Here is a 14,596-nt window from a genome sequence, read left to right on the forward strand (position 1 = left end):
GCTCTCCACTGCTAGGCTGTGGAAAGAGAATTTATTCTGATAGCATTAGCTCTCCTTGATTTCCAATGAGCCAGTGTGACATGTCAGTACCCCTATTTGAAAAGGGGAGAGAGGAGGAAATTGCTTGGCTCCGTGCAAGAGCATGCAGGGAGTGGAGCTCTTGTCAACTCGTATAAATATTGAGGATGCCTTTTTCTTTGAAATGCCAATTCCGATCTTTTTAAATTCTCTGAGCCGGAGGGAATTAATCTTCCTGAGAAAGGAGATTATCTATGACAGTAGCAGTGTCAAGCCTAAAGTGGAACTATAAACCAATGTTCTGTAGCCACCTCTTAATACAACTCTTTTACCTGTGATTTTAAACAGCTGAAAGAAAGGTGGAACATGATGGCTGACCCATTTGGGCTACAGTAGAACAATGGTGAAGCAGTGGGTTCGTACACAGCCCTGCTTCCTTCCAAAATGTCAATGAATACATATCCAAAAGACGCCACGCTTTTTACGGCCGATTTCTCCCCTCCTCCATCATGCCCCTATTTCTGTCAGTCCTTATATGGACTGACTACTACAGGAATAATGGCTTGTCGCTTTAATTGAGGATGTCACACACACCTAGGAGTCTCTAAAATGTGTCGGCGAGATGACCCTAGGAACAGGCGCAGGATTCAAAGACTATTAATTGCAGAAAGGGTGTCTTCTCTTGCGAATTTCAAACCTGGTATAGTAAGTATAAACTTAAACAACACAAGCATTTCAAATAAGGTGTTAACAACCCTATTTCATTTGGAATATTTTCTCCGAAAGATCCCCATGCAATTGCAGCACTGACTTGTGTTCTCTGGGCTCCTCACTAAACTAGATATTTTCCATTGATGCTTTACTTATGAATCTCTAGGGATTTCTTATGCTTCTTAATGGTCTAATAGGGTAAGCACTTTTTAAACAACTGCAGGCTGCTATATAATTCATTTGATGTGAAACTTCCTTGATTGGAAAAGATGCAAGATTATTCATACCATCTAGTACCGTGACTGCTCATTTATCCTACAGGAGAATCTGATGCAAGTAAAAGCATATCATGTGCGGGAGAACAACAGTCACCCTGACATGACTTGAACTGGGGTTTACCAAACATGAGCTTCATCTACGTAATAGCAAAATGCATCGATAGTTCAAAAGCAAGAGCAGTATTTTCCACTTTGATGGCAAACACTGACTTGGGAATGGAGTGATTGTGCCCTGCTACTGTGAAGCAGCCTTCATTGAACCCCCAGAATCCATTTTAAGCTCCTGAAAACTAATGTGGCCTGTTTAGCATAAGAGCTGTTTTAAAGGGCAGCATCTGGTGGTGCTGTGTGCTTGCGCACACCCTCGTTCTGCTTCTCCCTCAACTCTCTTTAAGACTTCACACTACTTTTGCAGCTGGGGAATTTGGGCGGACAGTGCATGCCTATCTGCTGATAGCAGGCTGAGTGGTGCTTGCAAAATCTTAATGTTTCTCCCAAGACATTCCTTATTTTTACCTTGGAATGCAGAAGCCACATGCATTTTACAAGTAGGAGCAGATGGGAGATAAGGAATCCATTGCTCGCTGGTCGAGAACATAAGTTGCATCGCGGAGGTTAAAGACTCAGACCTCAGCTAGGATTAAGAAAATTGGAATCTCGCTCTCTGAGCTCTACTCCTTTTGGGTAGATAATAGCATGCCAGTTCTAACTCGATATAAGGCAACTTCCTATATCCCTAAGGGCATAAAGGAATGGAGCCTGTACTTAGTAACATAGCATAAACGCCATCAGTAGTGGGACCTTTTCATCTATCCCCATCCTCTTTCCACCTCCCTTCATGTGCTGCTTTTAGCACTTCAGTCCTGGTTAGCTTGAACCACCTGTCATACCTGCATTGTGGTTTAATGTCGGCTTGCCAATCAAGAGCAAAGCATGGTTTAAGAGCTAGGCTGGTGAACTGTAATTAAACTACATATCCCTTTTGGAGATGCAATGGGGAATTGTAGTTCAAACAGCCCAGGATAGAAGCATCAAAGCCAGGAAATGGACAGAGGAGCAATGGGGACTGCACTTGTCCCTGGCCTCATAAATAAGGAGCTGAACTGGGCTTAAAAAGTCCCAACTAGATTTCTTTTATTTAAGGTACTTAAGAACAGCTGCACACATAGCTTCCATTTTCTGTACAATGAGGACTCTTTGACAATTATAGCAGCTGCTGACCTAAGGCAACATCCACCATGAATGGAGAGATACAGGTAGCTGAAGCAAAAGATAATATAATTACTAAGTTGAACCTTTTTCCATTTTCACTAGCAGAATCTTGGCAACTACAGCAACATGATGTGAAATTAAGGCAACTTACATGAGCACCTCACTGTGGATTCTCTACACCACTCAAGAGACACAGTCAGTACAGGCACACCATCTTAGGCAGGTCTGCATGGAGCAGGTACCATTTGTATGAACTGTTTTCATCATATGGGGGAGCTGGGAGGGCAGCTACTCTAGTTTGCTTGGTTGTGGTGGGTCAAAGAACGAGAGATGTGATTGTGATCATCATGCTGGCAGCATATGCAGCAGTCGCAGAGGCATACTGATTCATACAAACGGCATCATTATGCTATTGGCTGGAGCATGAGCTCTCTTAACAGAGCCGCACGCTCCCACAGGCAATTGTGGGAATCTAACATATCAGTCTCAGTATAATTGTCTTCATTCGTGGTTCCTACTTAAGAAGAAACAGCAGTCACATAAATATCACTGGCTCTGATACTACCAGCACAGGCTGCCTTCATAAAAATTAAGGATATGATATTGGCTCTGTGTTCTGTCTGCATCAATTTCTGGTCCTGCCCTTTTCTGTGTGATGTATCAGTTTCATAAATTCAGGCACACATCTGCACCTGTGCAATAATTTCCATCTAGACAGTAGGTGGGTGGGTGTACACATACATACATACATACATACGTATATACAATATTGTGACCCCACTGCTTCACAACGAAAGACTTTAAGCATATCATTTTCAGTGTTATTTGCAATTATTTCTTGTAGGATTTAAGAGTTTCAGATGGTCATCTTTAATAGTACTTTTGTTTTTAAACCAGGACAGCTGGTTGTCCTCTTCCAGTGAGTGTAAAATGCAACTTATTTGTCGCTGTATTACTATAGATGTGTTTCTCACTCTATTTCCATCTATCATATTAAAACAGACATTTGGCCTATTACTGTTCTTCAAGAAAACAGACTTCTGACAGTCTGATTCAATCAGTTGTTATTGCAACTGCCATGGTTAATATTCAAGAATTAATTTATACCTTGCCAGTTAAAAAATGAGGTGTGGTTCAGGAAACACGTCCCAGTGCAGTGATTGTGGGACAGAAAATGTCAGTAGCTTTTGAAGCAGGATGGCTGCTTTGGTGTGTTTTGAGTAGACGGAATAATTTGGAGAGAACAGAATGCATTTTTTTTTAAAGAAAGTGTTTCTATCTAGTTAAATTAATCAAGATTAAAAGGGAAATATAATTTTCGAAACGCCCATGAGAAGGCAGGCAATGGTTGGTGTTATCTACACACATTTGCACTGGTTACTGTATAGGGGATTGTATCCACAGTAGCATGTGTAGCTAATTTTGGTCAATAGAGCATTCCTGCCCTCTCCCCACTGTAGCTCCCTGTGCCCCTCAGGACTGGGAGGTCTTCTGGAATTGTGAGTGTAGGCTGCAGATTTTTAGGATGCAGTAAGAATAAGCTTGGGACGTGGGTGGCGCTGTGGGTTAAACCACAGAGCCTTGAGCTTGCCGATCAAAAGGTCAGTGGTTCGAATCCCCGTAATGGGGTGAGCTCCCGTTGCTCGGTCCCTCTCCTGCCAACCTAGCAGTTCGAAAGCATGTCAAAGTGCAAGTAGATAAATAGGTACCACTCTGGTGGGAAGGTAACGGCGTTTCCGTGCGCTGCTCTGGTTTGCCAGAAGCGGCATAGTCATGCTGGCCACATGACCCAAAAAACTGTCTGCAAAGCAGACAAATGCTGGCTCCTCGTGAGATGAGCATTGCAACCCTAGAGTCATTCGCAACTGGACTTAACTGTCAGGGGTCCCTTTACCTTTAAGAAAAAGCTTGGCCATCATTCAGAATAGACAAACTGATATTTTGGATCTATCTGTTTGTAGAGAATGAGACTCTTACTCTCAAGATCATGGGTTTGAGCCCCATGTTGGTGAAAGATTCCTGCATTGTAGGGAGTTGAACTAGATGAGCCTCATGGTCCTTCCAACTCTACAATTCTATGATTCTTTATATGACTTTTCAACAGTTGGAAGTAAAAGAATACATCTGTGTTTTTACCTGTTTCTTTTGTTCACAGCCTCCCTTCTGAGATCCTGATAACTTAGCGGACTGAGAGCCACATAGTAAGGTAGAGATATTCTGGAGAGTGTTTGTAGACAGAACCGTAGCTTGTGTTACTACAATTCTAAAATGGACCTTTAATAGAGAAAGTTAAACATCCTTCCTGTACTTTTTTTTAAGGCATCTATAAACTCGATTAAAAGTTCTATGGGTGCCTTAAATAATTAGCCAATAATAAATAGATTTTGAATTCTGGGGGTGTTTATAGGGAGATGGCCATTTTGCCAAAATGTTTTAACACAGCGCTGAATATCTCCATGGCAGATGAGGATGTAGAACAGCAGGAAAAAAGAGTGACTAGAAAGTAGTTGTAGGAAAGAGTAAATAATGAGTGGGACCAAAGTCAGTAGATACAAATGACAATGGCATTGCTGAGGCTACAATAATCCAACTAATGGACCACAGGAGCTGATAGGGATATGCTCTTCATTTGGAGCTAGCAAGGGTTTGCAGCCCAAAGCACTGGTAAGTACTTGACGGTTAACACAGCTCTTAGGCTTATGTTCCTCTCCTAAACCAAAGACACAACAGTCATGTCTCTTGGGGTTGTGCTACAGGCACCCAGCGGCAACCACGAGAACCACTGCGAGCAAACAAAAAATGCAAAATGAAAGAACTAGAAGAAGCAAAAGAAAGGTAAATGGGATGGGGGTGGGATTTTGAACAGGGTAGATCTAGCTTGTTTAGATGAAGAACTAGCAAGAGGAAGTTGGCCTTGATGTTGCTACTGTGTTGGTCAAAGAAGGGGCTATGCACCTTAGGATGTGTTCACGGGACTCAAGGGTACCTACCCTTCCACCAAAATCTGTAGACTAGCATTCTAGAAGGGTCTTGACAAAGGCTCTGTGTACAGGGATCATGAAGAACAGTAAACTACTGCAGGAATTAAAAGATTCGCAGCTTTTAAGTGTATCTAATTTTGTAGTGTCACTGGTATATATATTTACAGATTATGGCACAGGCTTATAAAAAAGTAGACACAAAGTTATTTGTATTTAAGCAGCAATTAAATGTAAGATTGGGGCACGGATATTTCATGGTTGCTTCAGGGTGAGATACCCCTATCTAGAATTCCAAGAGTAATTAAAGTTATTTACAGTCCTGTTTTTCTAATATTCGGCTAAGTTGCTGAAGCCAAAGTAAACATTCTTCAATTACTTGGGGGAGGGATTAAATTGCCTTGTGTGTTGAATGAAATGATTTAAACTATCCTTCCATTATCTTTTATGCAGCCATTTGAAGTGGTACAGCTTTGTTTTAAAGTGTTCTGCAAATTGCAGTTTCTTGCAGATGAAGCTGACAGTTTAAAAAATAGCTTAAGTATGCATGATGTGTACCTAGAGACCATGTTTTATTGAGTCAAAATACTTTACAAAGAAACTAATGGGAACTATCAAACATAAATCAGCTGGTAAAGAAAAGCAGCTGTATTGTTTATAGACTTGAGTTTGAATTTGTGAAAGGACAGAAGGCATTTTCAAAACACTTTACAGATTCTAAACATTGCCCAAATGTGAACACAGGTGGGTTGCTAGGTAATGCAACTACAATGTATACATAAAAGGTGACTGAGAATTAATATATATTCAAGAGCATTTAAAAATTCCAATAACACAAGTTTTATTGTAAAGATTAATATGCCTGAAAAATATGAGAAAAATCAGTGATTTTACATTATGTACTATCAGTAGGGATGGGCTGAACAGCAAATTCCAACCTGTTTCAGTCTCACTGATGCTCAATAATAGGTTTTATGCAGATTTTTTTAAACAATACATGGGAAGTCTGCATTTAGACCATATGCACTTTACTACGTGAAATAGGCCATTCATTATGCAATATATTAATTTCCAAAACGTGTGTTTCTGTGTGCACCTTTTGCAGACTAAAACTGCATCACAAAATCTGGAGAAACAGAAAATCAGGCCGAGTTGCATTCCAATCTGCAAGTAAATTTGGGACTGTTTTATTAGGCCCGTCTGCTGTGAAAAGTGGACCAAATAAATGCCTTCCCCATCCCTAGTTGTCAGCTGAGAAAATGGTGTATTAGTTTGTGCATTTCAAGACCATAGTGGCTTCTATGTTTGCTAGCAGTTTATTTCCTTGAGGAAAATTCTCAGTAAAGACTCACCTGCTTCCAATACAAGTAGGTGATAAATGCCCCGGGTCCTCCGTTTTATGAAATATACACAAGTTAACCAGGTTGTCTTTTACATGCATTTTGTTTTATGATCTATTTTATGTGACAAGTTGATTAGCAACCTAAAAATCTGGAACATAATCTTGATTAAATGGTAATCGGATACACTGAGTATGAATGAGATTCTTAAGCATATAGAAAATCATTGTGTTCCCTTTCTCTCTCTGCCACTAGTGGTTTCCCAGACAAAAACACTTTATTGCTTTAGATTATTTTTTTTTGCAAGAGATTAGTAGTTCCAAAGGCATACTAATAAATGTGTTTAAGACAAATGCAATTTATAGCCACTTCTTTAAAGCTTCTTATATCCTGAACTCCCATTTCACAAAACTGAATAAAAATATGGTGCACACCAATTATACTTTGTTTAAAAATATGAACATATAAAGCACAGGACAGTTTCTGTTTGGTTGAAAAAGCAGCTCAACACAGTTTCCAATATCCATGGGTTTCCCTGGGTGGCAGAAAAAGCCTGAATAGGCTTGCATACATTGCCAAGTTGAAAATGCAATAGGACTAACATTTCCACTGTGTACCTGTAGAAAACCAGCAATGTGAAATCAAGTGAGTTTCTTATTTTGGCAAATAATTGCCTCTCTCAGTCGAACTGACACCCAGCATCGAAACTGGTTTCTGTTGCTTCTGCCCCACAGCTCCAATCAGTGTCAGTTGCAGTGCAATGGTCTTGAAATATTTGGCCCTCACAGTTTTCATGCATGCCTGTCTGCTCCAAACACAAGCCTCCTCCATCTTGTTCAGCATTATGACCTGCATTCCACTTTTCTGCAAACACTTCATTGTTGTAGAGAGGCCCGTCTCCATGCCCAAGAGTTTCGGTTCCTCCGTCTTCAACAGCAGCCAGCTGTTGATCTGAGATTACTGGGAACTGCAAGCCACTTTCAGTTGTGCAGAACTGTGTTTCTGAATTTCTTGCATTTTCCGTAACTTCTAACTCTTGCATTTCTCCTGTCTGGTGCCGCTCTTTGGCACTTAGTTTTGCCTTCAGAGATTTCTTGGCTTGCTTCTGGTGTCTGTCTTCTTTGGAGAACCTCCAATGAAACTGCAAACAGATATAGTGATAAAGGTTATGTTAAAAAAAGAGAGAGAGGCACCAGCAGAAATCTGTTTAAATTCAATGCTGAATGTTAATTTAATAAGTGTGATGAGACGAGACAGGTTGTGGATTTCTATTTTTAAACAGGAGCACTTTTTAGGAAAGTGAAATAGCTTGGCTTGTTAGCTCTCCTGTAGGTACATGCTAAGCTTCTCTTAGAAAACAGCAATCTTCTTAAACGGCACATTTTGATCTGCATTTTGAAAATGTGTTAACCTCCCCAATCTCTTCTATGAACTAGTGAAAGTTCACAGACAGCATATGTAGGATGTTTCCTTTATATATGGCAATGGGGAGCTGTTACGCACCCGGTTTTGTGCATCTTGCCCACGGTAAAGGAATGAACAGTTGCAGCACAAGGTATTGTCCTCCTGCATCCTGCCCTCCAAACTCAGGTGCAAGGTATGAGGCTACATTTTTATTATTTTTTTGAAAGCAAGCCCAGGTAAGGCACACACACAGAGCCATGTTGATTAAGACAGCATTGCTTTTGGAAAAATATGCTTGTAAGAGGAAACCTGGCCATTTATGCAAACAAGTGTTTGAAAAGTTTGGTATGTAAACTATTTTCAAAAACCAGCATGCAAGCCCTCTTTGAAACCATTTTAATCTGAAGTTCTCTCAAGTAAGTACCCTGACGTAGTGTGCTCTTGTCTTAACGTATCTCATGAGCATGTCACACCTGGCAACTGGAGATGGTAGGTACACGGTTATTTCACTATTGCTATTATTATTTCACTCTTCTACCATAGCTGGCAAAAGGCATTAATTTATCCACATGGGTGGATCAGCTCACCCATGTGAGTGTGAAGGGGGTGGGGTGGGGGTTTTCACATCTATAGGAAATGTGCTTTCATTTTGTTTTGTTTTTAAAACCCAAGCACAGAAGAAAAAAAAACAGATGGAAAAGTATGTCTGAAAGTATGCTAAGACTTCTGTTTATTGCTATGATAACTAACCTGGGCCAACAACATGCCAGCCTGTCCACCTCATTCCCAATCTCATAATCTCTCATTTCATCACACAGAAATGCTGACACTGACTTAAATCAGCACACAGATTATATACTTTCATTGCACTGTTATAATTTCATCAAGATTGCTTCCTTCTGTTTATCTCCAAAATACCTTCAAGCTACAGAAAGATACCCGTGTGTGCATGCAGCTGCCCAACTATATATAACCTCCCTATCTATATAAGTCACTTTTAAAAAAAGATTGTTTTTAAGATAGAGTTAAACCATGCACATTTAATAATTAGAAAATAACATTATTGAGGCCAGAATGAACAGAACGACACAACAGCACTATGTATAGCTGGATGCTAAGTCAACCTGGTGTGCTTTGGTTCTTTTCTGAAGGTTAAAAGTCACAAATGGAAAAGTTTGTTAGCTTGTAGTCCTACACTACACCTAAGTATATATTCTAAAGTGTGAGTGGACAGCAATTGAGCTACTCAAGAGTTATGTGGAAATTCAAGAGTTATGGGGAAAATCTAAAGCTGGGGGTGGAGAATCTCATATACCACACAGAATCCAGCTCTCTTGCTGTAATGGGAGAAAGGAGGATGGGACCTCTCACTTATTTTTTCTTTAGTTTAACAACTCAAGACATAGTTCAAAAGTGTTCCGCAAATCTTTTAAACCACAGCAGTGTTAAACAAGCTGTTTCTACTGATGTGGAAAATCAATTAGACTATGACAGCTTTGCCAAAGCAAACACACAGAGCAATTCAAGGCCATATACCTTAGACTGTTTCTTCTTGGTTTTCTGGGGCAGGAGGGGTCTCTGAAGAAAGACGATCTGCTTAGTAGCCAAATTCCCATCCCTATATTAAATATATATATATATATATATATAAACACAATCCTACAAATGACTTCCATTTATCCGGAGCGTCCTTTAAAATTCAACGAACATCTCATAACCATCCATTAAAATCAGTGTTTAACAAGATCCCGAACACGGTGTCCTTTGCCAGAGTAAAACGCTAGGATTGGCACTTAAAACATTCAGCTCTCCAGAAGCCTCTTTTTCACTCATGTCTATTGCGTTGTGATACATTCCGACAGTGGTACAGTATACACTTTGTCTGCCAAAATGTTCTGGAGTTGAGGTACAAGCCCTTAATAAATGAGTCATTCCAGAAAAGTCAGTCCACATGAGGGATGTCTTTGAACTGTAATGGATCCTAGCAAAGAAACTACAAGGCCTCTTATACTGCTGATTAACATATTACATAGCTGTGCAACAAAACTCAAAATAAAACTAAATACACAGATTGACCCTTAATTCAACTGAGCTTAAAGGCTCCATGAGCAGATCCAAGAGACCTTGTGGGCCAAGGAAGGAGGTGAAGAAACACAAGCCTGAAGAACAAAGATGACAGCCAAGGAAAGGCTGTTTCATGTGCTATTTCTGCATATTTACATTGGTGGATTTGACAAAAGAAAATCTGTTCCCACCGCAAGGTGATTTACTGCATGAAGGAGAGCTATGGGAGATAGAATCTTTATTTATATATGGCCCAATGTGTATTTTTATTATTGTCGGACAAAGCAAATTCAATGGGCCTTGCCAAGACATGGGATAGCTTGCAGCTGGAATGCATGATTCATGAACAAACCAGGATCTGTGTGAATCTGTACCAAGAGGGAACAGCCTAAATGAATTCTAGATGGATAGCTGTGCTCTTGTATCAAGCACTAATGAGAAAAGAAGTGCCCCGTGACACCTTAAAGACTATTGAACATTCAGGGACTAGAGTCTACTTTGTCATGTGCATAAAGTACAGGTAACGTCCCATTTGTGCAGGGACTGTATTTCTGGCCCCACGTGCGTCTGCGGAGCGCGCATAAGCCCATGCTGTATTTGGACCACTTCCAGATCTGCAGCAATGACTGTGTGTGTGGTTGGCATCAATCAGACACATGTAAAATGGTTGCTACCTGTACATGACAGACCAACAGATGTCTCTGCATTTCATGGCCTTTAGGCTCCACTGTTCACACTCCCCCACTGCCACAATAGGCATGTATCTGCCAACCAATAGACTTCCTCCAACTGATGAAGTGGGCTTTAAACTTGTTTGTTTAAACGTTGGTATTTAAACTTATGCTGTAAAGTGGCTGGTGAACCAGGTCACTGAGACGAAACAGCATCTGAGAGGTGAAAGGGAATGTTCAGCCCCCACCTTCAGCAGGAAAGGAAAGTTAAGACCATTGGTTAGCATCAATTATCTGAGACGGGACTTGCGTCTGAAGCCCAGATATTCTGCACAGCCTGCCAAATGCCTCCCGTTACTCGCCCCGCTGGGCAAACAAAGAGGAGGAACTGAAGCATTTCATGCTCATACCATGATTCTCACAGTTGTGGGCTGCTTTAATGCACACGCATAGGGACCCCATGCTATGAGCAAGGATGGCTATTATGGCTGGCTCCCATAGGCTTTTTCTGCACCGTACCTGTTTGTCTTTACAACTGGAGTGGGAAGCACGCAAGTCAGCTGCCAGCCATATATGGCGAGAGAGTTCAGCAGGGGAACGTAATCTGCCTGCACTCGAGCCCCCTGGGGAAGAGAAATTAAGCTGTTAAGAGTTAAATGTGAAAAGCGAGGCTATTTTATAAAGGTTGTTTATTTACGGGTGAGGATAATTTCTGCCAGTTCAGCAAAACAGGAGAAGAAATAAATACTGAAAAACAAAAGGAATGAAGGGTCATTTTTCAGTTCTTGCTGAAGGGTTAAATAATTTTGTTTAAACACTAGAAACACATTTCTTTCCATGCTCCAAAACCTTCCGTGTGGCAGCTGATGAATCAGATCAACAGGACTAATTCATTTTGTTTTGTTGGAGATCCCCTGGATGAATGGCCTCCTGCAATATTAGCTGAAAGAGAACAATTACTTCCTTCCAGACAAAAGGGTATTCAAGCAGTACAAAAATCCAGCTATGCTAACCAGGGCTAATTCTGCTCTGAACTATACAAGGTGGAGCTGCTGAGCAATTCTGTTAAAATAAAGCGAGCAACTCTTAAGTTTACACCAGTTGAGCCCAGAGAATAGCTGCTCCCTTGATTTCCAGAGCATCTCATGGTGTGTTAAATGACATTATGGTGGTAATGAGTACAGGTCATTTGCATCCAGCAGCATGAAAATATGGATGCAATCCATTTTATTCCTTTTGTCATGCACACAGACACAAGAGCACAGCCTGTTTGTTATGTTTCATCAGCAAATGCATGGGTGAGATAAAAATGGTACCTTTCACTTTAGAGTCTGGCTCTGCCAATTGTCTCAGTTAATATACGAGATCAAATAATTCCCTGCAGTGAAGTACAAAATGGCAGCTATGACAGACCACTCCAGAGAGAGGACTAATCAACAAATTTTCATCTTAGCTTTATAAAATATGCTCCAGTTCACTTACAGTATTATAGCTCTATATCGGTCTTTTTTTATTTAAAAAAAAAAGCTGGAAAAGCATTTTAGTGCTAATTATCAATTAAAAAATTTAAAAAACTGATGCCAAGCAATGTCATTTGCACTGCTGTGGATGGAACATAGTGGGATGTAAACACAGAAAATGCACAATATTCCCAACAGTGTGAAAAGTCAGCTGCAATTCTACTTGTACCTTATAACAGAAGAGCAATAGTGCTAGGAGCTACCTATCTGGAAGCAATCACAGTCCACTGGATTAATCCTCGCAACAACCCCCTGAGGTAGGTCACCATTACTCCTGTTTTACAGGTAGGGAGCTAAATTTTGAACCAGTGGCTCCTTCTAGGCTACTTGTCGCTTCTGCTTTGCTACCATGGTTTTGGAATGAAGCCCACCATGCCACAAAAAGTACCCCTTCCCTTAATTTCACTCTTCTTGTTCTCTCTCCTTCCCCAAAATTCATTTTGCCTATCACTACCTGCTTTGTCCACTTGATCACAGAATCACAGGACTGTAGAGTTGAAAGGGATCCCGAGGCTCATCTGGTCCAACCCCCTGCAATTCAGGAATCTCAGCTAAAGCATCCATGACAGATGGGCATACAACCTCTGCTTAAAAACCTCCAGTGAAGGAGAGTCAGTACGTTCCACTGTTGAACAACTTTAACTTGTCAGAAACTTCTGCAGCCTAGAATTGCATTAGCTTTTTTTGCTCCTGCATCACACTGTTGACTCATTTTATTTTGTGGTCTACTAAGATCCCTAGATCCCTTTCACATGTACTGCTGGCAAGCCAAGTGTCCCCCCTCTTATACTGGTGCTGCTGGTTCTTCCTGCCTGGAACCTGACATTTGTCTCTATTAGAATTCATTCCATTACTTTGGGCCCAGTTCTCCAACCTGTTAAGATCATCTTGAATCTCAATTCCATCTACTGTGGCATTAGCTACCCCACCCATCTGGTGTCATCTGCAAACTGGATGAGCATCCCCTCAATTCCTTCATCCAAGTTGTTTATAAAGACATTGATGCTCAAAAGGAGTAACTTAAGGAGTCCAATTTAAAGACCAGAAATACACAGAACCTCTCTGATCACTGGATACAGATCTGTTTGGCTTTCCATGAAGATGTAATACAAGACTCCTCAGAAGCAGCTGACAGGACCACCATTTACAGGCAGGTCTATGAAGAAAAATGGGGTTGGTGAGGGACGATCAGTATCAGCATAAACATGACCCATTTCCTCTAGAGCATAGCAGGATGCTTCTGACAGCTATCACAATCACAACAGGATAACACTGCCTCCTATATCAAGACCCCGTAGTATCTTGCTGCCAAACAGATTTCTTTCCTCTTGATAAGTTTTTCAAATAGCCCAAAGCCCAAGGGTCCTAGTTACAAGGGAGCACCACCCATTTCTGTCACGGCACGCAACAAGATGTCAAAGCCTGAGACTAAGCCATTCTGGCAAATTGGGGCATCCTCTTGGCATCTGCAGAAGCTGAATCATTTCAGTGTTGCACGTTTTTTCCTGCCACAGACTTTTTTTTCCAGTGACACAAGGCTGTAAAATCCAAACTGGTCTCACTTGTCAAACCAGCACTCTCTTCAAGCAGATGCCGTCTTAGACCTTCGCACAAATTCAGGAAGGAACAAAAGTCAAGCACTGAGCTGAAAGTTCTTTGAACATCTATCAGCTCGAAAAATGAAGGCAAAGGTCAGTTTAAAAGAGCAGTGAGCAGATTTCTAGACAGCCAAGTGCTGCTTCTCTCCACATTTTACTACAAAGTGTTACTGCCATTACAATTGTCAGGTTGCCCAGCCTGCCCTGTAAATTGGATCCTGTTACACGCAAGGAAGTATATTTTCATTTGGTTCAGATTAAGGACCTTCCACAACCCTTGGGAATCATCAGCCTCTCCTTAGCTTCGGTGCCAAATTGCTGAGGACCCCTTACTCCCGGAGCTTGGTGCCATCTGGTGAGTCTGGCTCCCCTAGGGGGTCTTTGGGGGCTTACTCCACAGCAAGGCCACTGAGGATGCCTAGCCGGGCCAGAGGCTGATGGCAGCCATATTATATCACAATGCCTCAGAAGGCAGCTCAACGTATGGGGCACAGAGAAGAAAAAACACAGGTGTCTTCAGGAGTCTTCAGGAGCCAAAAAGGCAGCTGTCTGCAGTGGAACCTGCTGAAATGCTAGACCCCATCAGCTGCTTAGAGGTGCTGTGGGGTGGTGTCAGGGCTGCATCAAATAGACTAACATACCACCCAATAGCCGAACAAGGGGGAAAGCATTACTTAGGAACATGAAAAGTTGCCCGTATACCTATCTGTCCATCAAATTCATTGTCATCTACACTGACTGGCAGTGGTACCCCAGGATCTCAAGCAGAGGATCTTTCACATCACCTGCTGTCTGATCATTT

General features: G+C 41.3%; 1 protein-coding gene and 1 long non-coding RNA gene across 5 annotated transcripts in view; one reads left to right on the top strand and one right to left on the bottom strand.

Moving 5' to 3' along the window:
* The first annotated feature begins 731 nt into the window (after positions 1-731).
* Positions 732-6,721, top strand: LOC310828481. Its single transcript, XR_014556949.1, has 2 exons — positions 732-3,888; positions 4,683-6,721. It is a non-coding gene; the product is annotated as an uncharacterized lncRNA (long non-coding RNA).
* Positions 5,751-14,596, bottom strand: part of RFTN1 (raftlin, lipid raft linker 1) — a 99,281-nt gene continuing 90,435 nt past the window's right edge. For all 4 annotated transcript variants that reach the window (XM_083705862.1, XM_083705863.1, XM_083705865.1 and 1 more), the window contains exons 8-10: positions 11,196-11,299; positions 9,478-9,559; positions 5,751-7,678 (exon numbers count right to left, since the gene is read on the bottom strand). In XM_083705862.1, the coding sequence (XP_083561988.1) occupies positions 7,217-7,678; positions 9,478-9,559; positions 11,196-11,299 (648 nt within the window). In that variant the 3' untranslated portion in view covers positions 5,751-7,216. The remainder of the gene's footprint in view (positions 7,679-9,477; positions 9,560-11,195; positions 11,300-14,596) is intronic.

Source organism: Podarcis gaigeae, assembly GCF_964106915.1.
Source record: "Podarcis gaigeae genome assembly, chromosome: 12".
Taxonomy (NCBI): Eukaryota; Metazoa; Chordata; class Lepidosauria; order Squamata; family Lacertidae; genus Podarcis; species Podarcis gaigeae.